Below are 23,836 nucleotides of genomic sequence, written 5' to 3'. Positions count from 1 at the left end.
GATTTTTGTAAGCTAAAGTACTGTTGTGGCCCAATGTGTTTTACACATATCATTTCTTGTGTTTATTCCTGTTAATATTGTATAGTCCTTATTTCGCCAGATCAAGTTGGGATCTGCAAAAGCTGTTTATAACTGTAAATAAACTCACTTGAATGGTCAATGTTGTCTTTGAAACACATTTATTAGAAATAGAGAGAGGAAAACTGAGTGAGAGAGTGATAAACATGGTACTTTTGGAACACCGTTTATCGCACCGTCGACGGACCATTTTCCCTCATTATTTGGTTTTACTCCCATAGCAGAATAATCTGGTTTTTTTATTTACTTATTAGAACATTAATAAACAAAGACTAATACACAAGACTACTTTCTTGCAGGTAGCTATTTCAAACTTGAAAAAGGAAAAATGTGTTGTACAAGCACAAATTATGATGTTCTCGTGTTGTAGTAATCCATTTTACAAAAATAATTCCATTGCAGTATGAGTGTAAATTACATACTTTACAGTAAACAATTCATTGAATTTCATTATTCTTTCTAAAGGACTACTGCCTTTGGAATAATGTATTTGCATGATACAATTGATTAAACAAAAAAAGAAATATGTGAAGTCAATGCAAAAAATGCAGGTCTATGCTTTTAAGAGTATGTTAAACAGATGCTACTAAATTGAGACCCTGACAAAAGTGTCTGCACACACACAATACACAAAAACATGTGAAACATTATTTGCCAGAATGCTAATATTGGCATCTAAGAAAGAGCATAATACAGCTATTACTACAATTTAGTTCTGCATACATAAACATATAATCCAAAAACCAAACCATACATTCACTATATATCAAATATCTATACAAATGTGTGCATCTGTAGTAAATTAGGGTAGAAATTTTGAATGTTAATAGTATATTTTAAAATTCACTGTGGACTGAACAAGGGGAAATATACATGACTGTATTGTACAACACAGAATACTTCAAGTATGATGTACTGGAAATTGTGTGCACAAAAATTAACCAGCATTAGCGACTAACTGAAAGGCTTAAACCAGCTACTAAAAAAATGCATAAGATGCCACCATGTGGTGTGTTGCACAGTGGCTCACCATAGTCATCTTACTTGTTTGTGAGAGATAAAATGATAGACTCAACTGTGAATGTATCTGGGTTATTTAGCTTTTCCCGAGAGCAACACTACAAAGATGTCTAATGCAGTGTTACACAAGCAGCAGTGTTAAACAATAGATACATACTATATGTAACTGTTGTTCTATGAATCCCGGATAACCAAAAGATAACCACAAGGTCACAAAGTGATGTATGACACAATATTTGGAATAAGTAATGCTGTCATTCAGTTGTCCTTCCCTGAAACCTTTTTGTCTTTAAATAAAAAGACAAAAAGACATGAGGAATGTATGAAAAATACACTAACCAAGGCAAAAGAGATAAAATGGGATGACAGACAGCTCTCTCAAGCTTTAAATGACAGGAAACCTATAGCTCTGGCCATAGTCACAAGCTGCTAGGTGAATAGCTCCATATGGTATACATCTGGTCTGATATGCGTACGAGGTGCGAAGAAAATGGGAAAAATGTATTACAGCAGTACATATTGTAAACACTGCATCATACATCACTTCGTGACATTGTTGAAAGGTCTTGGCATGCATGCACACATGCACAAGAAGGTGTCATCTCCCCGGGATGTTAGGAGGGATGAAATAGAACAGGACAAATAACTGATTACAACTGGAATGTTAGCCATTTCAGTAGAGACTGGGAGTCAATGTGTTGCTCAAATTGACACTGGACAGATAATTATACGGTCCTCCAGCATAACACTGAGCACAAGGAACACAAAGTAGAGCATGAACATGGTGAAGCCCAGCATTTTATTCATCCTCCACTTGCAGACTGCGATGGAGATGATCACAAAGAGGAGCATGAGGAAGAGCAGCACGATGGCACAGAAAAGTCCATTGCTGCTGACAGCCACAGGTGCCAGTCCATGGAAGAAGGAGTACATTAACCAGGGCACTGGCAACCTGTAGACACAGGGGAATTCAACTTTAATTGAATGATGTCTATCAATTGAATGATGTCTATCAATTTCTGGTATATACACTATATGACCAAAGGTATGTGGACACCTGACCATCTGACCCATATGTGAGCCTTCCCCAAACTGCTGCTACAAAGCTGAAAGCACAGAATTATCTAGAATGTCTTTGTATGCTTTAGCTTTTTAGTAGAGGCTGTTACAGTACAGATTTAGGGGGTTAAAACTAAAAATAACTGCCTGGATGATTTACCAAGATGGCCACCAAGTGGATAGACTTTGCTAGAAGGACATTGACATAGCACAAAGCCCTCAGTAGCAAGACAGCTGGCTAACACTAGTCACTAGCTAAAACACAAGGTCTTGTTGAAGTAGAAAGACTATCTGTTATGATCTGACAGCATACTGATCATGCTGGTCTACAGAGTTTACAAGCTGTCCACATAGCTTTGTGTGTTTTTAGGCTGATGAGCTATATGGCTCAAAGACAGGTTTCTGATGCCTGTGGTTCTGTGTTAATTCATACCAGAAATTTAGGAATGGTTCTTTCTTTAGCTAAAACTAGTTTGAGGCACAATAACGTAGGGTATGGTCTATTAAGTGTGTGTTGCCACCAATTCAAACCTGGCAGCTCTGACTGTGAATTACTGTTACAATTATAAATATCACAGCATTGTCAGAGCAACTCACAACAGTTCAGGAACATCATGTTTCAGAGTATTTTTGTCCCCTGGCTCAATAATGCTTTTATTTTAACAAAAAAAAAAAATCCTGCACATTATAGCTTTAAATACATTCCACCACTCACCAGTAGTGCATATTACTACAAAGTTGTACTACATTTTGAAGATAATTCTAGATGTACTTGAGTTTATATCCAGCCTATTTAACTACATCTGATTTAAAATCAGATACTTACTGACTTACTGCCATATTAACTTTTTCATGCCACCCAGTTGTAAGACAGTTTGTAAAATTTGTTAATTCTATTCTATAGAATATGGGATATTTAACACTTAACTTTTAGCTAGTTTCCTTATGGCATAACTTTGCTGTTAAGTTAACACCTCTTTCTTCTGCTGGGGTTGGTTCCCTCTGCACCATCACCTGATCATTCAGACAATCTAGCCGGACCAGTGGGTCTGTTCATACGTGCCACTAGTGTGCCATACCACACACTCTCCCTGAGCCTGCTAAGTTACATGTACTCCATTAATGCACAAAATGGGATGTACTTGGTTCCCTCCATTTTGCCCTCTTCCCTCCACCAGGTTTGGTCCTCCCATGGTGTTATCATTTTTTTTGGCATTATACGTTATCAGAGATTTTTCCACACTCCAATGCAATATACCAGTTATTGGGCCAATGACTAGCACTGCCAACCTAGACGGCTAGGTTTCCCTCACTGTTTCACTGCTGAACCTGCTACATAAGCCACACTGGGCGTGGTGTCTGGTTCCAACCATTCACCCCTCATTCTCTTCATAAAATGGACTGTATTTTATTGAGATCTTTAAATGGTTTTTGGACTGACAGCTCAATTGTGCCAGGGCTTAGGGGCACACATTTTTTGCTAGATTTACAGACCACAAGAAGATCAGCCTGGGCCACATGCCTACTGTTGATACCTGCATTGTATGGTGGTCTAAGCAGACAAACTCTATGCCCAGATGTGCACTTTCCAAGCACTGAATGAAGATTCACTGATGACATGCTAGGAAGAGCTTATAATTTTAGATTACATATGGCAATATGTTAGCCATTCTACTGATAGTATTGGAATAAACACTGCAGATGCTGATCCCTCTGTTGGGGAGTTGCTCGACACATTGCAACCCAGGCCAGGGTATGGGTTGTCAAACAAATTTACACATGATGCCAAGAGTGGTTAGTCTGCCTTTCACCGTTCCAGTTCCCCCAAAAGCCTGTCAAGTTTGCATGAATGCTAGACATAATATTATGCCCACAAGCCCCTAGCAAGCATCTCCCTTTGACCTCATGGGACAAGTTCTAAGAAGTGAACTATTTGGGTAGTAGCTATCAGATCAGATCAGTAGGTCCTGATGGCAGTTTCACATAAATACAAACTCCAGCTCCACCAATATCCATTTCTGATATTGATATCAGAGTCCCTCAACAAGATTGCTGCTCTGACCCAAGAAGTTCACACTTGGACAGAGTCACAACTGAAATTGACACAATCCCACAGTTCAGTACAAAGGGTTCTACAATATAATTTATTGTTGTATGACAGTAATTTCCATTCACTTCAAGGAATTCAAAAAGACTGGCTCTTAATTTAGGAACTGCTATTTAAAAGCCACCCACTTATGCCATACATGCCTTGGTGACTTACCCCACAGTGATATCAAATATGTTGCTGCCTACAGAGCTGGAAACAGCCATGTCTCCCAGGCCTTTGCGAGCTACAATCACACTGGTGATTAGGTCAGGGATGGATGTACCAGCTGCCAGAATGGTGAGACCCATTATCTCCTCTGAAATGCCAATGGTTTCACCCACCTTTGAGGAAAAAATACAAGTAAGACTCCATTGTGATGGATTCTTTGTTATGAATATTCCACGATATTAAATTCCATGTCACTGTTTTACTGACATTCCAGTATAAATGGAACCTAAACTAGAAGGCAAATGTGTATAAACTGACCTGATGCGCCCACCACACCATGAGATAGGAGAAAATAGCAATCCATACTATAGAACCCAGGAAGGTAATGACAAAGTACTTCTTGGATGCCTATAAAGGACAATGATCAATGAGACAAACAGACCAGAAAACAGAGCTTCTTAACCTGTCTCAGACCACTCTAAAGTATTACTTGATTTCAAGAATGCTCAAATCCAAATATTTAATAAGATTGCTAGCTAACATTTAATGTTGGCTGGAATATTCGTTTAAAATAGAGGTGTGCATCAAGACTGTGATCCTGCAGAACGTTGTGGGAGTTGTTGATTTTTACTTTCATTAGGGTGGTCAAGTATGGGTCACTGGAATACTAGTGCTTAGACCATGGCACTCTCACTGCCTCAGCCCAGGTTGGATTCCTGGCTAGGGAACCAACCCCTGCACATGACATTGCACTCCCAGTGCCGGTCCCAAACCCAGATAAAACTGGGGAGGGTTGCATCAGGAAAAGCATCCGGCATAAAAACTGTGCCAAATCAAATCAAATGATCCTTTGTTGCAACCCGTAATTGGATTCATTGATTCATTCATTCACCAATCCTCAGTAACTGCTTTATCCTGGTCAGGGTCACTGGGATTTAAATTATTTATGTGTTTATATTTTGGGAAATAAAACCCACTAGGTTCATTAAAAAAATCAGGGGTGGGTACAAACATAACTGCAGGAGCAGGATTGGTCTGAATTCCTTCAGAAGTGGGCAGGAGCAGGATGAAAAAACAATTCCACACACACCTCTACTTTAAAACTCTAACCAGGGACTGCTAACAAAGCTATAAGCTGAAGCATTGCTTAACTGAAGTGACTCAGTTTAAGGCATTATTTGGATTTACTGGGTTTCTGACATCCGGTACAGTGAGCCACAAAGGAAAGACAATGGGTAGAAGGAATAGGTATGTGGCTTGTTTCCGTCTGGTGTCTGGCCACTCCAAGGACAGAGGCTCATCTTTTTCCTCTCCATCTTCATCCTCCGTGCCTCCCTCTTCCTGATCTTCATCTTCATCATCACTGTCCTCATCACTGTCTTCCTCACTGTCATCATCACTGTCATCTGAGCCTTCCGATCCCTCTGAGCCCCCTCCTTCTCCTCCTGCTGCCTCCTTCTCCTCCTGCAGAAAGAGAGAAACAGAGACAGAGCTGGAAGTTTAAATGGCTAATATACACTCACCGTCCACTTTAATAGGAACAACTATACATCTGCTCATTTATGCAGTTATCCAATCATTCAATCATGTGGCAGTAGCACAATGTTACTGACAGAGTGAGTGTCAGTTCTGTGCGTGGAAACACCTTGTCGATAAGAGAAGTCATAGGGAAATGGCCAGACTGGTTCGAGCTTTCAGGAAGGATATAGTAATTCGAATAATCACTCTTTACAACCTTGGTGAGCAGAAAAGCATCTCAGCATGCACAAAACATCAAACCTTGAGGTGGATGGGCTACAACAGCAGAAGACAACATCAGGTTCTACTCCTGTCAGCCATGAACAGGAATCTGAGGCTATCATGGGCTCACCACTGACAGGAGTGGACCCTGATGTGGTCTTCTGCTATTGTAGCCCATCCACATCAAGGTTTGATGTGTTGTGTGTTCTGAGATGCTTTTCTGCTCACCATGGTTGTAAAGAGTGCTTATTTGAGTTATTACAGACTTCCTGTCAGCTCAAACCAGTCTGGTCATTCTCCTGGTCATTCTCCTCTGATCTCTCTCATCAGTAAGGTGTTTCAGACTGCTGACCCTCCACTCACAGGATGCTTTTTTGTTTGTTTGTTTTTGCACCATTCTGTGGAAACTCTAGAAACTTTTGTGTGTGAAAATCCCTGGAGATCAACAGTTTCTGAAGTACTCAAATCAGCCCATGCACAGAGATCACAGAGAACACACTTTTTCCCCATTCTGATGTTTGATGTGAACATTCACTGAAGCTCTTGACCTGTATCAGCATGTTTGGATAACTGCATACATGAGCAGGTGCACAGGTGTTCCTATTAAAGTGGATGGTGAATGTATATCATTTAATGTCTCTGCTTCATCCCAGTTGTTTTGCCCACCTTCTGTCCCTCTGGCTTTTCCTTGGTGTCTGCCTTGTTAGATGGTGCGCCTGCTGGCTCTTTGGATTCCTTAGTCTCCTCTGTTTTACTATCATCACCTGTGAAGTTTCACCATCATATGAAGGCCAAACTCAAGAAAACAAATAAACTAAGCAGCCTGTGATTAATGCACTTATATTTTCATCGGCACAGTCAACTATTGATTTGTCACTGATGACATCACTGAATGACTCTCAGATCTAGTTGTTTTTTAAAGAAAGTAATAGATGTTTCTACAACCCTGTTTCCAAAAAAGTCGGGATGCTGATTTGCAAAACACTGCATTCTGTTTTTATTTACATTTTACACAGCTTCCCAACTTTTTTTGGAAATGGGGTTGTAGTGGAATAATATTATCATGGCAGCTTTTATCATTTGCAGAGATCCTGAGTCTCATACTTAATTCATGAAAATAAGCTCAATTATTATGATAGCCAATGTGTAAAGATCTTCTGAACAAACAGACTGAACAAACAGACATGGACTACAAAAACAAAGCTACTGGCAGAGTCCTCTCTGGCCACCTTTCATCCAGGTCCCAGCTGGTGTGCTGCTGTTTCTGCAAATGCCACATTAATCAGCAGTGTAAATAAGCAGCCGAGCTCACTTGCTAGATCGACCAATGAAATTCAAACCTGTAGACAAACCTCTGCGCAACCACAATAACACACTGTTTACTAGGACACTATGATAACATGGTGGAATACCGGAGCTCACCTTTGCCCGATTTTTCCTTCTCTTTTCCCTCTACTTTTCCCCTGGCCATGTTGTTCAAAATCTGAGCCTTGTCTTTAAACTTCACTGCAAACCAAAAGAAGTGAAATATACAGTCAGGTCTAGACTTAAGGCACCTAATAAAGGTAAGTAAAAAAAGCTGAATGCAACAGCACAGATAATGTTATGTTTAACCCTTCTGTTCTGTTCTAATTAGTAATAATTTACATTTTGACATTAACCCAGGATACATACTTAGGTTTTATAGCAATACAGATAAATTTCTTTATCTCAGTGAATGTCTAAATGAATGACTGAATGAATGAATGTGTAATTGGAATTGAAAGGAAGATAACCCGAAGAGCAAATATACTCACAAATGTTTTTTTGTTTCAGATTTACAAACACCCAACAATCACATAAACAAGGTGGCACAAATCACGGTGCTTTGTTACACCTTGTCATTAGTTGGACATAATTTCTGTAATATAAATTTGATTGTATGATTGTTCATCATGATTGTCTTTTAGACTCAGCCAAGAACCGTTATATGTTTCATTTTTAGTATTGTCACTTATAATTAAGCGATAGCGCACAAGCAAGAGTGCTGTTTTAGTGAATATCAGCATGGATGGGAATCGGCCATAGGCCATCAACAAAAATAGTTCCCAAAGAAGCCACAGCTGGATAGAGCATTGCGTGACAAGCTGTAGTAAGTGTAGCAATGGTTTCAATGTAATGAACTATTGCTAGAGTTGAAAATTTAAGTAGCAAACAGACACGCGGAGTGATACAAACAGCGAAAGGCACCAGTGATGTTATGCTAAATATCAGCACTCTTGGAACGCTTATCCACTCAAATTAGTGGTCCGGAACTAACTGTTGTATAATGGGTCATTTTGGGCCGAACAGAACATATAGGATAAAACATGGGGAAAACATGCTTTTATTGTGATAAATATAATAATACAAATGACAGCTACAGTGAATATAAAAACTCAACACACCCCTGTTAAAACTGCAGGTTTTTTGATATAAAAAACTAATAATAATAAAACCAAGATAAATCATGTCATGTGAAAACCCAAGTGAAAAACAAATAAAAACATTTTAGTTGGAAAAGAAGAAAAAAACTTACAATAACCTGGTGAACACCACTTAACTAATACTTTGTTAAAGCAGCTTTTGCTTGTAATTCAGCACTTAACCATTTTGGGTAGTCATTTTGAGTCTACCAACTTCCTGATTTGGCAATTTTATTCCACTTTATTCAACCATTGGAAAATGCTCTAGATCTATCAAATTACTAGGGGATCTCCTGCAATTTGATAGATAGATTTAATAGATAGATAGTTATCATGCTGGAAGGTGAGATTTTTCTTCACCTTCAGTTGTCTAAGAGAAGCCTGCAGGTTTTTGCCAAAATGGATGGCCAAAGAGTTCTACCTGGGTCTCATCAGATGATAACACATTCTGCCACACGGTTTAGGGTAATTTAGGTGGGCTTGGAAAAAGAATTTTGTGAGAAAGGGGCTTCTGTCTAGCCACCCTTCCCCATAACCCAGACATGTGAAGAACTGTCACATGTGAGGAGTGACCAGTACTTGCCAGATATTCCTGCAGCTCCTTTAATGTTGGTGCTGGTCTCTTGGCAGCCTCTCTGATAAGTTTTTGTCTTGTGTTTTGGACATCCTGTTCTTGGTAATGTTACTGTGGTGCCCCATTTTCTCCACTTGTTGATGATGGCCTTCACAGTGTTCTATGATATGTCTAATGTTTCAAAAAGTTCTTTTGTAATCCTCTCCTGATTGATACTTTTTGACAATGAGATCCCGTACATGCTTTGTAATCTCTTTGCGGACCATGGCTTCAGCAGTTGGATGAACCCAAGGTGTCAAAGAAAATCCTACAGAAACAGATGATCTTTATTTTGGGTTCATCAGAATCACTTTATTCATGACAGGCATATGATAATTACTTTTGCACATGAGTTTTAATGTGATTGGTTAATGCTGAGCAAAGTCACATGCTCCACACTTGTGCAACCAGGTTATTGTACATTGTTTCTTTTTCTTCTTTTTCCTAAAACCTTTCTATTTGTTTTTCACTTGAATTTTGTTGATTGCTATACCACATTAAAGGTGGAAAAACATCTGACAGGAATTATCTTGGTTTCTTTTTTTAATCACAGACACCTGCAATTTTAAAAAGGGGTGTGTAGACTTTTTATATTCACTGTATCTTTTTGAAACATACTGAATGTGTCAAAATTATTGGTGCATTAAAATGGCAATGAAATTCTGGTCAAACCCCTCTTAACGGACTAATTATTGGTTGCATTTATTTCCTCCTTCCATAATATTTAGATGAAGAATAAAACACAACAGGGCATGCTATTACAGGAAAATAATCAGTGCTGGAGTTGTGTGACAGGGCCAGACACTGTCCAATAACAGCATGTCCTGGTGTATTTTATTCCTCTTTTACCACAGCAACAAACAGTTAGAATTTATACTTTAATTATGAATGACATATCATGCTTTTTAATCATTTATAGTTACATTTAATGTTGTGGAATGTTCACAAGAATGTTATCACTTACTTTATAATAGCTATAAAACAGTTGTTCCCTCACCAGTCCCTCTTTATTTCTCTATCTTGAAGAGTCAGAAAAATGCAGCTTGTCATGTTACCAAGAACACAGAAAGAACAAATTCTTCTGTCCTGAAGAGTGTTACAAAGTGTTGACACTGACTCCTTCCATAAATGTTACAGAAAGCTTATATCAGCCATTTCACTGATTATACCTTTTTCTTTGTTAAATAGCAACATAATTTTTAACTCTGTTTACTCATTTGATTACATGGAGCATCCACCATACAAGTTCCTTCCTAGGTTTTTACTATAGAAATGATGATATATTAGAATGAGCACATTAACATAAACTTGTGATTTGAACTGCAGCTAGCACTATTGTCAGTCACCGCTGTCACCTTCTGACCCATCAGATTTAAGAATTCAACAGTGCTGTGGTATAAAAGGTTATACCATATATGAAACTCTTTCATTATCTATCATCACCTATCTCTGTGTTAGCTTAATGTATCAAATGGATGTTCATCTTCATAGCATAACAGACATATATGGACATTAAAATTGAAGTTAGAAAATTTGGCAAACACAAATATTAAGTTACAAAGAAAAACTAACTGGAGACTGCATTATAATTTTTGCACTGCACTTTTTTCACAGGACCTTTCAGTATAATAATATAATAACAAAAATAAAAAACAAAACAAAACAATGCTTTGTAGCAACTATTTATATTTTAAAAATGAATGCATTTAAGTAAAGAATAGTAAGAATTTCTGCTGCTACAATAGTTATAATATACTGTATATAGTCTTTATACTCTCTACTTGGCTGCTACTACTTATGTTTACATTTACGGCAACTTATATTGTTATACGTTTGCACTGCTGTCATCTGATTCATTTTCTACTAGAATTGTGTACTAGTCAGTGCTGCACTGTAACTTACTGTGCCCATTGTCTTGTTTTGGTAGTTTTGTACTGTCTTGTGCTGTCTGCACATGTTTGCACTGTGCACTTTATGTAAAATATATGTAGTCTCCTGTAGTTCTGTGTTTGTTTTATGTAGCACTTTGGTCCTGGAGGAACATTGTTTTGTTTCACTGTGTACTAACTAGCTGTATATGGTTGAAATGACAATAAAGCCACTTGAATTGACTTGACTTGACTAGTATGTGTGAATTGAAGAGAATCTGAGCATAAAACTAAAGTATTTATATAAGATATTTAAAAAAATATAAGAAGGTTCCACTTGGAAACCTGACTCTCCAAATGTGTTCTGCAGTTTAAATAAATAGATTTCCAGGGGTAGCCAAAACAGCAAGGATAAGATTATTTTAAAAATCTGCTGCTGAAATAATATAGTGGGCTGCATCACATATTGATTGGAGCTTTAAAAGACAAAAAAAATCTCTTGTTGATATCCATCAGGGAAGCTGCACCAGTAATTTTGACCTGTATATACAGTGTCACTATAATAAAAGCATGCATCATTCCCGAATGTGCCTTGTATCATATTATCTATGTTGTTCATTTTTAAACAGCCTTTTTGTTCATTTTCAATATATCTGGACCTGACTGTAGATGGCAGATATTTGAAAATACTTCTTTTATACTGCATATGCTGTGGAATTTCAACTGTCTGGCTCCATTACCATGAATATACAACTCACATATAAGCTCATAAAACAAGTGCAGTTAAAAACATCATTATTTCATTGCAACACCAACATAGCAATCACAGCACAAACATCCACAATAACATGGGCATAGCAGCACACCCCAACATCTTACCTTTACTTCCCAAAGAGCTGCTGGGCTTTGTACCCCCATTTACCACTGAGTCTAATAAGCAGAGATTCATATGAATGCTTTTGAAAAGAACACAATAGCATCTTTAAACGATTTTGTACCTCCCCTGACCTACACATACAGTATGTGACGAATTTCATCTATAATATTGAGTCAACTCATGTCAACTTGCTTAAATCATGTAACAGCTATTTCTGTAATTTTTAATTTTCATGATGGTGCAATACTGGAAGAATCAAAAGCACACGTGTAATACAACAAATGCACGAACCATGTGAGTTAAAACCCAGCCCCCATCTCTGAATAAGACGTAGGATTATGAATGAATTATTCAGCACTTCAAAATCTTCAAAATAACAGTGGTATTGTTGCTTAACAATGCAGAAGAGTGCTCTACATAGAGATTCAGGTTTAAAGCCTAGTTTTCCATGCTGGCCAGTGTAGTGGTGTTATATACATCTAAAGAGCTGCACACTACCCTTCTTGCCCTTCCCCAGGCTGGTCATGAGAGAAACTCCATACTGTATGCATTAACGGAGATAACAATTACACAAAGTGGGTCATGTGAAGTGCTATGTAGCAGGTGTGCTGTATCTGTTGTGTATGAATAAGGGAGAGCCCTGATAAGATAAAGGGATTGCGCTGCTGGAGGCTGGCTCTCAGCCAGCTTTTATGAGCTCTATCAAAGCAGCTTAATATGCTGGAGCAGCCCAGGGCTGGCAGCTTGAGCAAGGACCATGAGGCTGCAGCTGCACCACCACTGCTTGAGGATGAGGTTAAGGTCACCAGATACTAGAGACCTTTAACGCCTCTCCTCTCCCCTTACCACTGACCCCTAGGCCAGCTTCCATGGAGATCAGCTTAAATGCACACTGGATGAACATGGCTTAACCCTGGCAAGCTCAGTCTGTGTTTTATTCTGGCGTTTATGTATAGCTCACTGCATACTTGTGTGCAAATAAATAAATAATAATAATAAATAATAATAATAATAATAATAAACTCCCATGATATGAGAGTAATGGATAGTTTTATTGTATAACTAATCACTTTTACCTCCATGTGCATTGTTTTCTCTTGTCATTTGTGAAGCATCTCAAAATTACAACTGCAGGGTGGTTTTACAAGAATTTAATGAAACTACTGTACTGCTGCATTGACAAGCCATGGGATTTTCATGCAAAATTAAGTGTCTAGCTCTTGTGGAGTCAAGATATATAACTAGTAATCTTAGTATGATATGAAAATATTGTGATTATTTTACAGCTCATAAATCCGCATAATCAGTATATAAAATGACCCAGCACATTTATGCTGGCGTGTTCAGTGGTGTGACAAGATAAAATGCCACAGAACCATGACTATTCTTATGAGTCATTTCCATCGCTGCTTCCCTACCTGAATCACTCATCACTCCATAGACTGAGAGAGGCATTTATCTGCTTAGTCTCAATCTGGACTTAGTGCTGCCTTCGCTTGAAACGCTTTGCTAATCCATTTTACTCAGTGAAGGGCAAAGGGACTCCCTTGTATCACACCTTGGCATATTTCACTGTTTATCTACAGAAATGGCTACTTTAATCAAAGATCGTGTTGAATATCTTATTATGTATTAAAAAGCTAAATGCACAGGATGCAAACCAAAACCTAAGCTTAAAAATAATATGATGCTGATTTTTCAGTATTTCTTCTCTTGCTTGAACAGTGTCAAGTTAACCAGAATGACAGTTTTACTGATTATGTTGCTTATTAAGTCAGAATTGCTTCCTTTACAATATATCTAAATGACATTGTCTGTGGGATTGTTTTACATTTTTTGGTTTCTCCTCGAAAAATCTATAACTTATGAAAAGAACATTTTTATTAGTCTTGAAAATTAGAATATATACCTTGCCTCTTCCAAAATCTTGTCTTTCATCACCATCAGATCAGATGACCATGAATCATGGTTCGCAGCTTTACTGGATACACCATTATTTAAAAGGCCACATGACTTCTACAATTTATGCTAAGTGGCTTCCTTTTATAAAGGGATGTATCACTGAAGTGCTCTTACCCTCACCCAAAGGATCCAGTGTGTGAATCATGAGCTGGAAAATGGTGTTTCTCATGGTGCTGTTATGCAAAGATGCTGAACTGCCCCCTCGTTGTAGTATGGGCTTAAGCTGAAGATAGGGATACAGACATACATTTAATTTCACACAGACACATGAAAGATGAAGATAGGTAGCATTCATTCTCATAATGTCAAAAGAGCTAGTAAATAAATATGATTTACAAAAGCATAAAGGCACTGTTGGAAAACAGTGGTAGCTTTACTCAGAATAAGAATCCCATATTCATACAATAGGACATGTGAAACTCATCACACATCTAACATAGATGACTCTAAATTCTGTGCATTTTGCCCATTTGATTTATTTTGTTTCTTTTTGATGGTATGAGAAATATTTCGCTTTTCTTCATTTTAACTATTTTTTTATTACCTTTAATCGATTCTTGTCCTCTGGTTCAGGAGTGGAATTATCATCAACTGATGTCCCATTTTCCTGTGAGAAACAATGATTTACAGAACAACGATTACAGAAGACCAAAGTCACAGAAACTGAGAATAATTTCTTCTTTTCAATTCCAATTCATATGAAAAAAATACATGTTTGTAATTAGATGCAATGATGATGAATAATTAAGTTCACATGTCCTCAGAGGTTGAAATGGGATCAGTTAAATTGGTAGTGTAATTGAATCTCCTGAATCTCAAGAGAGCACAAATCACTGTAGTCGACAGTGATAGGTCTAAGCAATTTCAACATTATATGTATCAAAAAAATGCATCACGTTTAGATGTCTACACAATTATTATAGTTATTTGAGAAAATCAGTTTGTGTGGCATTGAAATCATCTGGTGAAATGTCAAATATTTCCTAGTAGGTACTTAATATCAACCATTTCTATATCATCGAATTATCTAGTTGACTCATTTATTAGTATAATCATATCGATATATATCACATGAACAAAGATGGAACTGTCCAGACATCAGTTAATCAGATCCTCAAACCACAAATCAACTAATACCATGTTCAAATAGATAAACCCTAATATCAGCTATGTAACTGATAAAATGCAAATATCTAACCTTAACCCAACTTCACATTGCACAATTTTTACTATTCCAGATAAATTTGAAATCTGTTTCAAATCATGCACCATCACCTATGCTCATAAGAATGAGTACATAAGGGAGGTGTTCTGAGACATTCTTTAAGGGATCAGATATTTCTCTGAGATATTGAGATACTTACAGAATGGATAGTTTATTATGTAGCTCTTTTTATTGTATTATTTTTTAATGCACAAATGCACGTCCCTGCACTAGAGCAGATATCTTTCTCATATGTGTTCTTAGTTATGTTTCTGTTCAGACAGTAATACTTAAACTTAAATCAATAAGCATTTACACCATGGTATAGAAATTCCTTCCTGCTCCTTTTGGCTCCAGTGCTTCACTGCCCTTTACACACATTTACAGACGTAGTTGTGTGTCCCCTGTATGCAAAGTAGTTTTCCCCCTACATCTGTGTCCTATTCCTTTATGAGGTTTGGATTATCCATATCAACAATTTGGCTGCATGTAGTACTGATTCTTGGAAATGTCCTTCATGTTTACTCCCAAATACCAAATACCATACACTGATCAGGTGTAACATTAAAACCACCTGCCTAATATTGAGTAGGTCCCCCTTGTGCCTCCTAAACAGCTCTGACCTGTCAAGGCATGGACTCCACAAGACCTCTGAAGGTGTGCTGTGGTATCTGGCACCAAGATGTTAGCAGCACATCCCACAGATGCTCGATTGGATTGAAATCTGGGGAATTTGGAGGCAACACCTTGAATGTTTTGTCATGTTCCTCAAACCATTCTTGAACAATTTTCGCAGTGTGGCAGGGTGCACTATCCTGCTGAAAGAGGCCACTGCCATTACGGAATACCATTGCCGTGAAGAGGTGTACTTGGTCTACAACAATGATTAGGTAGGTTGTATGTTTCAAAATAACATCCACATGGATGCCAGAACCTAAGGTTTCCCAGCAGAACATTGGACAGAGCATCACACTTCCCCTGCCAGCTTGTCTTCTTCCCATAGTGCATCCTGGTGCCATCCCTTGCCCAGGTAAGCGACGCACCCGCACCCGGCCGTCCAAATAATGTAAAAGAAAACATGATTCATCAGACTACATCACTTTCGTCCTTTGCTCCATGGTCCAGCTCTGATGCTCCTGTGCCTATTGTAGGTGCTTTCAGCAGTGGACGGGGCTCAGCTTGGGCACTCTGACCGGTCTGTGGCTACACAGCCCCATACGCAGCAAGCTGTAATGCACTGTGTGTTCTGACACCTTTCTATCATAGCCAGTATTAACTTTTTCAGCAATTTGTGCTGCAGTAGCTCTTCTGTGGGATTGGAACAGACGGGCTAGCCTTCTCTCCTCACAAGCATCAATAAGCCCTGGGTCACTGGTTGTCCTTCCTTGAACCACTTTTGGTAGGTACTAACCACTGCATACCGGGAACACCCCACAAGACCTGCTGTTTTGGAGATGCTCTGACCCAGTCATCTAGCCATCACAATTTGGCCCGTGTCAAAGTCGTCAGATCCTTACACTTGCCAATTTTTCCTGCTTCCAACACATCAACTTTGAGAACTGACTGTTCACTTGCTGCGTAATATATCCCACCCATTGACAGGTGCCATTGTAATTAGATAATCAATGTTATTCACTTCACGTGTCAGTGGATTTAATGTTATAGATGATTACTGTATATACACATGTAGTAATAATTTAATAAAACACATTTGAATTAGCTGTTAAAGGTGCATTATTTAGGTTAGTCTTTTTTCAATATTAGGTCTATAGGTTAGATGGGTTTGACATTTGAATGTTTAACCCCTAAAGCCCATTCCCACCCATGTTCATAAAACTCCACCCCAAGGATCTATGGTGGCCTGGAGAGTGTCTATAAAATGACTCGAGAGGAAGCGCATCCAAATACAAACAAGCACAATGGACCGGAAATCCGTTTTCCAAATGAGTTTTCTCAGCAACTTAATATACTTTTTCTAAGGTCACAGCTTAATCCATAGCTTTTTTGTTTGTTTGTTTGTTTTTTGTTTTAAATCATGTTCTACATATAATCAAGGTTATTTTACAAGAAAGGAACAAAAGAAACTGAATATTGCACCTTTAAGAAATTTTAAAAGTTCACTTATGGTAAAGCACTAAGCATCTACCTTGAAGTCAAGCCTTTACTTATCAGATAGGAAAGTCAGGCTCAAATTACAATTCTTGTTTTAAAAAGCATCTTTATATGAAGAAGAGAACCTTTTGTTTCTTTTTTCAGCTGCTCCCGTTCAGGGTTGCCACAGCGGATCAACCATCGGGATATTTTGATTCTGGCACAAGTTTTACACTGGATGCCCTTCCTGTCACAACCCTCTCCATTTTCCAGGCTTGGGACCAGCACTGAGAGTGCACTGACCGTGGGATTGGTTCCCTGACCCGGGCCACGGTGGTGAGAGTGCCACATGCTAGCCACTAATCCACCAGGGAACCCAAAGAAGAAGGCCTTTATTTGTCACAATATACATTACAGTACACAAAAATTCTTCTCTTTGCATATCCTAGCTTCTTAGGTAGTGTTAGTACTTGAGCCCCCAACTTTCTGATCAGTAACCAAGAACATTAACCACTGAGCCACCCTAGCCCCTGTACCTATATATATATATATATATATATATATATATATATATACATTTCCTTATATGCTTTCTTATGTTTAAGCACACAGATTTCAGAAAACATCCTGAGCTTTAAAGCTAGGCATTAAAAGTGTGTGTTAAAAGTGCAAAAAAGGACCAAAAAAGGACTCTATAATCTGATGTTCCTGAGCTGGCGTGAGTCACTCTGACAATCCTGTAGTGGTAATTTACAGTCAGCACTGTGTCAGACATAATGGGTCAGAATTGGCAGGAGATTTGTTCATATACATTATATGCCAATAACAGCTGGCAGCAAATCAGGGGAGAAAAAGAGTGAGTGAAAAAGTCTGATATTAAACTGTAAAGGAAAAGGGGTAATGATGTTTTTTTTTCCCATCCTGTGGGAAGCTAGTGAATGATAAATGGTAGTCATCTGATGAAAAATTGGTTTAACTAGTAAACACAGGCTGTGGACCAGCTAGTGACTAACATTAGTTGTTTATTTCTTTATATTTTGTATTTTAAATTTTGTTATATTGGGGCAAATGTCATCTGGGGCATCTACTCACCCTCTCTGTGTAACTTATATTTATTTCTCTATGTATTAGCAAGTGTGCTAACACTAATGCCTAGTGTTTTTGACTTACTGGAGAACAAAAAATACAGATTAGGTAATAAAATAGAACATACATACATTGGGTGAGAGTGAGAAGTGAGAAGAAATGACAGTTTTGTTCTCGACGCTGTATTTTAGCTAGCTAGAGTTAATGGGCTAACTCTATTAGCCTTAGAGATGTGTGTAGCCACCCCAGATAGACGTGAGACAACACAGTAGCATGCTGTGAGATCACAGTGGAGCAACCAAGAGGTTTTGCTCTTCCACCTTAGGCTCAGTGAATGTGACAGTCACACTGAAGTAATAGATGTGTTATATGATGAAGCTTAGCTGAATGAATGAAGGTTTGGGGCCTTGCGCAAGGACCCAACTGTGGGAGTTTGATGTTGCTAGGATTTGAACTCACAACCTTCACATCAGTACCCCAAAGGCTTAACCAATAAGTCGCCATCACACAGTAACACTTTTATTCTCTCTCTCTCTCTCTACAAGTGAGTTCATAATTGGTCTCTACTGGAGATGGACTGTTTTTTTTAAATCCCAGTCTATTGCAGTCATTATTTTTGTTTGTTTTCTAACAAAGTTAGTTAACTCTGTTTCCCAAAATATTAACAAACTAATAGTGAAATTTAAACCACTGCAACCCTGACCAGGTAGATGCGGTAAATTCATCCCACAGCATCAAAAGTTCATGAATGTGGTCTTTCTTTGTCCCGTGAGCTTCATATCTGACCACTCAGTGTGCCCACAACCTAAGTAGTATTAGGTAGAATTCTACATTTGACAATTTCAAATACTGCACATTAAGGATAATAAAGCAGCTTATTTAATATAAAGTACTTGCGCTGATTAGGGGATATGCTACCGTAAGTACAATTTCCCTGTTAATTTTCCTATAATCTGTTCTGTACAGCACTGTTCAATTTGTGAATTCGATTAGTCAGAAGGTATTGATTAAATTTCTATAACTGCAGCTCTGACAATAGTGCTGGCTAAAATTCATATCATAGGTTTAAATAATGCTCTTGTTCTAGTAACAACTAATTCACAGGGACTTGTATGGTGGACGCATGCTCCACATAATTTAAGACAATTAATAAATGGATTTTTTGTTGTTATTTGAACAAAATAAAATGCATAATCGTTGATACGGTGGAGCTTTCTGTAAAGAGACATTTTATTTAACATTTATGGAAGGAGTCTCAGGTGTCCACACATTGTAACAGTCAATGATTTTATGTCACAGGGAAGTCTACAGTACGGAGGAGTTTTTCAGTAATATGGCAATGGAAACTATCTGTGTAATGAATAAAACACAACAGGACTTGCTGTTATGGGAAATGAATACATGACTTGGTGGTGTGATACAGCCTGAAATGTATGATTGTCCTAGAAGATGCTGAAGTGTTTTATTCCTCTTATGCCACACCAATCTGCCAATGATTACACATTTTAATTTATTAATTACCTCTGTCCTGAACGCTCACTTGTGGCAAAAAACGTACTGATCTTTACAAAGCACAGCCACTAAAGACTCCTTCCATCACACTCTTTACACTCACACTCTCCCCAAGACTCTCTTTACTGAAAGTTTCATCAAATCAACGTTTCATTTTCTTAAATAACAACTGTTTTTTTCCATTTATTATTATTATTTATCCATTTATTATTAGCCTTAGATTATACAATGTCCTCCAAGTTCTTGTGAATGAGTTGTTACTATAAAACCTATAAGGTATTAGAACAAGCTCATTAATATAAACCTATCATTTGCTGGCAATACTGCCCAAGCTGTGTTATAGAACATTAATAAATACATTCTGATCAATCAGAATCAAGCATTCAGTAGTGCTGTGGTATGAAGTAAACATAATATAAATGGTAACAGAAAATAGTATAATTGGTTAAAAGTAATTCATTATTAAATATTAATTTTTAATTGTTGACATACTGCTGTGGTATAAGAGGAATAAAAGCACCCCATGTTAATTATTTTCCTATAACAGCATGCCCTGCAGTGTTTTATTCCTTAAGTAATCATCAGTGTTAAATATGTGCCACTGGGTTGAGATCTACTCAGATACAAGAGCTTGACAAACTTGTAAGCCTTCTTATACCCTTTTAACACTATATAAGCTCTAGTCACACTTAGCTAACTTAAACATGCTATATGTTACACAGTTTGGACAGAGCACAGCCTGATAGGATTAGGGTTAACAGTGAGAATGGCTTTATTTCAGCTAGCAGAGGAAAATAGTATCAGGGCTTAAAAAGGGTGTATGTGCTGACACCCTGGGTGCACAACTGACTTTAATTTATCAAGTCTAATTAAATAAATATACTAAGAAAATGTCTTTTATGGTCATGTGAATCTACAGCTATCATGTTATAGCAAATACACTTTAACTTCTACAAGCTTTAAGGATAATTCAGTACAAGAACTGTTAAACTTGAAAAAAAAAAACCTCTAATGCACAAACAAAAGGTTGCCAATATAATGTTTTTTCAATAAGCATTATTATTTCTCAGTTCGACAAATTATTTAAGGTGAACCTTTTCTGTATTACTTCTAATCTTCGTCTCAAGTGTGTGCATGTGTGCGTGTTCGTAAAAACATTATGGTAGATTAATGTGAGTGCTGATCTCTCCAAAGCAACCACTAACCACAGTGTCTAAGCTGAGAGTGAAAGTGAGGTTGAGGAGGGGAGCTTGTAAACATATTGTAACTAACATTTTATTAATATTTATTGGATTCTCACTGTCAGTCTGTGTGAGCTACGTCACAAATGGCAGGACGGCTCATTAGTAAGGTCTCGCTTGCACAAACACAAGAGATCCTTTTCATTTTGTCTCATCAAAGGCTGTCAAATGTGCATGTCTGTTTAATGAATATACATAGGACAATCGAATTTTACTGTTGTCTGTGCTGGACAATGTTATAATACAGTTGCATAATACCTATTAGACAGAACTGAACAAATTATGATTTGCATATTTTTTGGAATGCATTTTTCTTGCACTGTGTCAATAAAGGTCTTTAAGAAGAGTCCAAGTGTGTAATATAAAACAAACCCAATCTTGTTCTATGGCTCACTGATTATAACTAAATTAGACTGCTTGAATACACTACCTTAGCAGGCCTCTATTTAGTCTAAACTGTGAAGAGACTTTCTTAATTAACCCCAAAAAACAATAAACAATGAGGACACACCTTCTCAGGCTCCTCGATTGGGATGACTTTGACGATGTTCTTGTGCCTGCGGAGCTGAGACTTGAATGCATGCTCAATCTGGACGTTGTATTTCATGAAGTAGACGTAGACTGCATAACCACCCACCAGCATTATGCTCTCCCACCACATGATGGTATTGTCCAAGAAGAAGATGATGAGCATGATCAGATCTAAGATGTAGAAGGACACGTCTCTGAAGAGAGGCCACCAGGTGAGATAGAGCATCTCCCGGGAGAACAAAGCACACATTCCTATTACAAAAAGGATGTTAAATACAGCTGACCCTACAATAGTTCCAATACCCACGTTGCTGTGTGAGATAAAGACACCAATCAAGGAGGTGAAGAGTTCAGGAGCAGAGCCTCCAGCTGCCATGAATGTTGCTCCAGCAACGTCATCTGAGATCGCCAACTTTTTAGTGAGGACACCAAGAGTAGGGACAAAGAACTCATCACACACAATGGCCAAAGAAACAAACATGTATATCATCCCAAAGATGTGCAGACACACCCAGCCTTTCCGTCGTTCTTCAATGGAGAAGATGTCCTGAGGGTATTCGCCCTTTACGTGAGGGGGCTCTGCAGGGCCGGAGATGGTGATTGTGGGTGTAGGGTGAGTGGGTTCAGGTGCTGGAGAAGGAACTGGAGTGGGCTTTGGAAGGTGTGGATCTACATAGATGCAGCGGACAATTGTCCTGTTTGTAGTGGTCACCGGATGTAACGCCGTTGTTTCAGCTCTCTCGGTTCTCAGAGGGGCAGTGGATGCAGTTGTGTCTGGTTTATGCGCTGTATGAGTTGATATACCTTCTTCCACAGCAGCGGTGGTCAGCTTAGCTGCTACTCCTGGTTTCACTACCAGTCCTTCAGTAACATCTTCATGGTCAACTTCGGCATTTTCTCCAATCTGAGGTTCTGGCCAGGGTCCTTGTAATCTGGTTCTAACAGTTAGTTGGTATATACAACAAAGCAAAACCCCAGACAAGAGAAGTATAATCCGGGTCAGCTGAAGTCTCTTTCTACGAGTTAGATACATTTTGCACTGCGTTTCCTAAGGGAGTTGCTCTTGTCCCAGACAATATATCCCAGTGTGTCCCACCAGGTTATGATGGGGTGTGAAGGGGCCTGTCACAGAGTGGACCATCTCATTCTCTCAGGATTGGAGGATTCATCTCCCAGGTCTCTCGCTGCAAACAATGGGCATAAGCTTTAAGCAACAGGTTTCTGTGTGTAGACCTGCTTGCATGTCAATTATAGCATTTTAGTGACAAATAGTCTGACTATGCAAACAGACACGGTGCTTTAGTGTGTAAAAAAAATGACAAAAACATGAAATTGATTTAACTGCTTATTTATAGAGCAATAATCTCTATAACAATTATAGAGGAAACAGCTACTGAAAGACAAAGGAAACCATTAAATTGATGTGGGTGTACATGCATTTTCTCTATTAAGTGGCACTTCATTTGTTGTTTATTAGACAAATCTAAATCGATTAGATAGCCTGATGATCCTCAGTCAGTAGCAACTACAGGTGGATATCTATTCTTTTACTTTTTTACGCATAGCCTAGGATAATATGAGCAGATTACGAGCACATTTCATCGGGTATGAATGAGTGGAAACAGATTTTTGTGAATCTGATATTTGTAAGAGAGGTGATGAGAGAGGTGTATGGAGAGAGGTGATGAGAGAGGTGTATGGAGAGAGGTGTATGGAGAGAGGTGTATGGAGAGAGGTGTACTTACGGAGCGGTGCGGTGGTGTCCGTGGCGCGGTGCTGATGAACAGCTGGGCTGAACGCAGAGCTCCGGCGCTCACACACTCGCACACTGCGCACAGCAGCTCAGGGCAACTGGGACGCACAGCAGGACAGCTCTCCACCGTGGATCAGCATAATACCTAATACCTGAAGTCTTTTTAAGAAGATTATCTGTACTGTCTCCCTACACTCTCATTAACCTATGTCTTAAACCATTTTCATCCCAATTATTTTGATCTCTTGTATTTTAATTGTTCATTTTTAAATTGTCAAAATAAAATGAATAAAAACTGACTGGAAAGAAAAATGTAATAATGTAGAAAGCTGTAAACTAAACTTTGGACAGATTTCTATGGAATGCTCTAATAAGCTTCGCCAGCAAAATAAACTGGCTGAAATATTTATCAGTAATAGACTGCGTAGATGTATTGCCTTTCAGTTGCTACAAATGCTTCATCTTTAATACATTCTCTCTCTCTCTCTCTCTCTCTCTCT

General features: G+C 38.3%; 1 protein-coding gene across 6 annotated transcripts; it reads right to left on the bottom strand.

Moving 5' to 3' along the window:
* Nucleotides 1-162: 162 nt before the first annotated feature.
* slc24a1 (solute carrier family 24 member 1) lies at nucleotides 163-23,781 on the bottom strand. Of its 6 annotated transcripts, none has more exons than XM_026927137.3 (11): nucleotides 23,329-23,781; nucleotides 21,564-22,767; nucleotides 14,463-14,525; nucleotides 14,033-14,141; nucleotides 11,959-12,009; nucleotides 7,577-7,660; nucleotides 6,821-6,918; nucleotides 5,603-5,878; nucleotides 4,733-4,822; nucleotides 4,421-4,587; nucleotides 163-2,050 (listed from the first exon to the last, which is right to left on the bottom strand). In XM_026927137.3, the coding sequence occupies exons 2-11, from the start codon at nucleotides 22,614-22,616 to the stop codon at nucleotides 1,801-1,803; spliced, it is 2,241 nt and encodes a 746-aa protein (XP_026782938.1). In that variant the 5' UTR covers nucleotides 22,617-22,767; nucleotides 23,329-23,781; the 3' UTR covers nucleotides 163-1,800. The 6 variants fall into 6 exon arrangements, with proteins under 6 accessions (XP_026782938.1, XP_026782939.1, XP_026782940.1 ...); XM_026927138.3 differs by having other exon boundaries at nucleotides 14,039-14,141; XM_026927139.3 differs by lacking the exon at nucleotides 11,959-12,009.
* Between the last annotated feature and the right edge of the window lie 55 nt (nucleotides 23,782-23,836).

The sequence above is a fragment of the Pangasianodon hypophthalmus genome, chromosome 6 (assembly GCF_027358585.1).
Source record: "Pangasianodon hypophthalmus isolate fPanHyp1 chromosome 6, fPanHyp1.pri, whole genome shotgun sequence".
Lineage (NCBI taxonomy): Eukaryota > Metazoa > Chordata > Actinopteri > Siluriformes > Pangasiidae > Pangasianodon > Pangasianodon hypophthalmus.
Note: the sequence above shows the minus strand (reverse complement) of the source record. Positions and strands in the feature narration are given on the sequence as shown.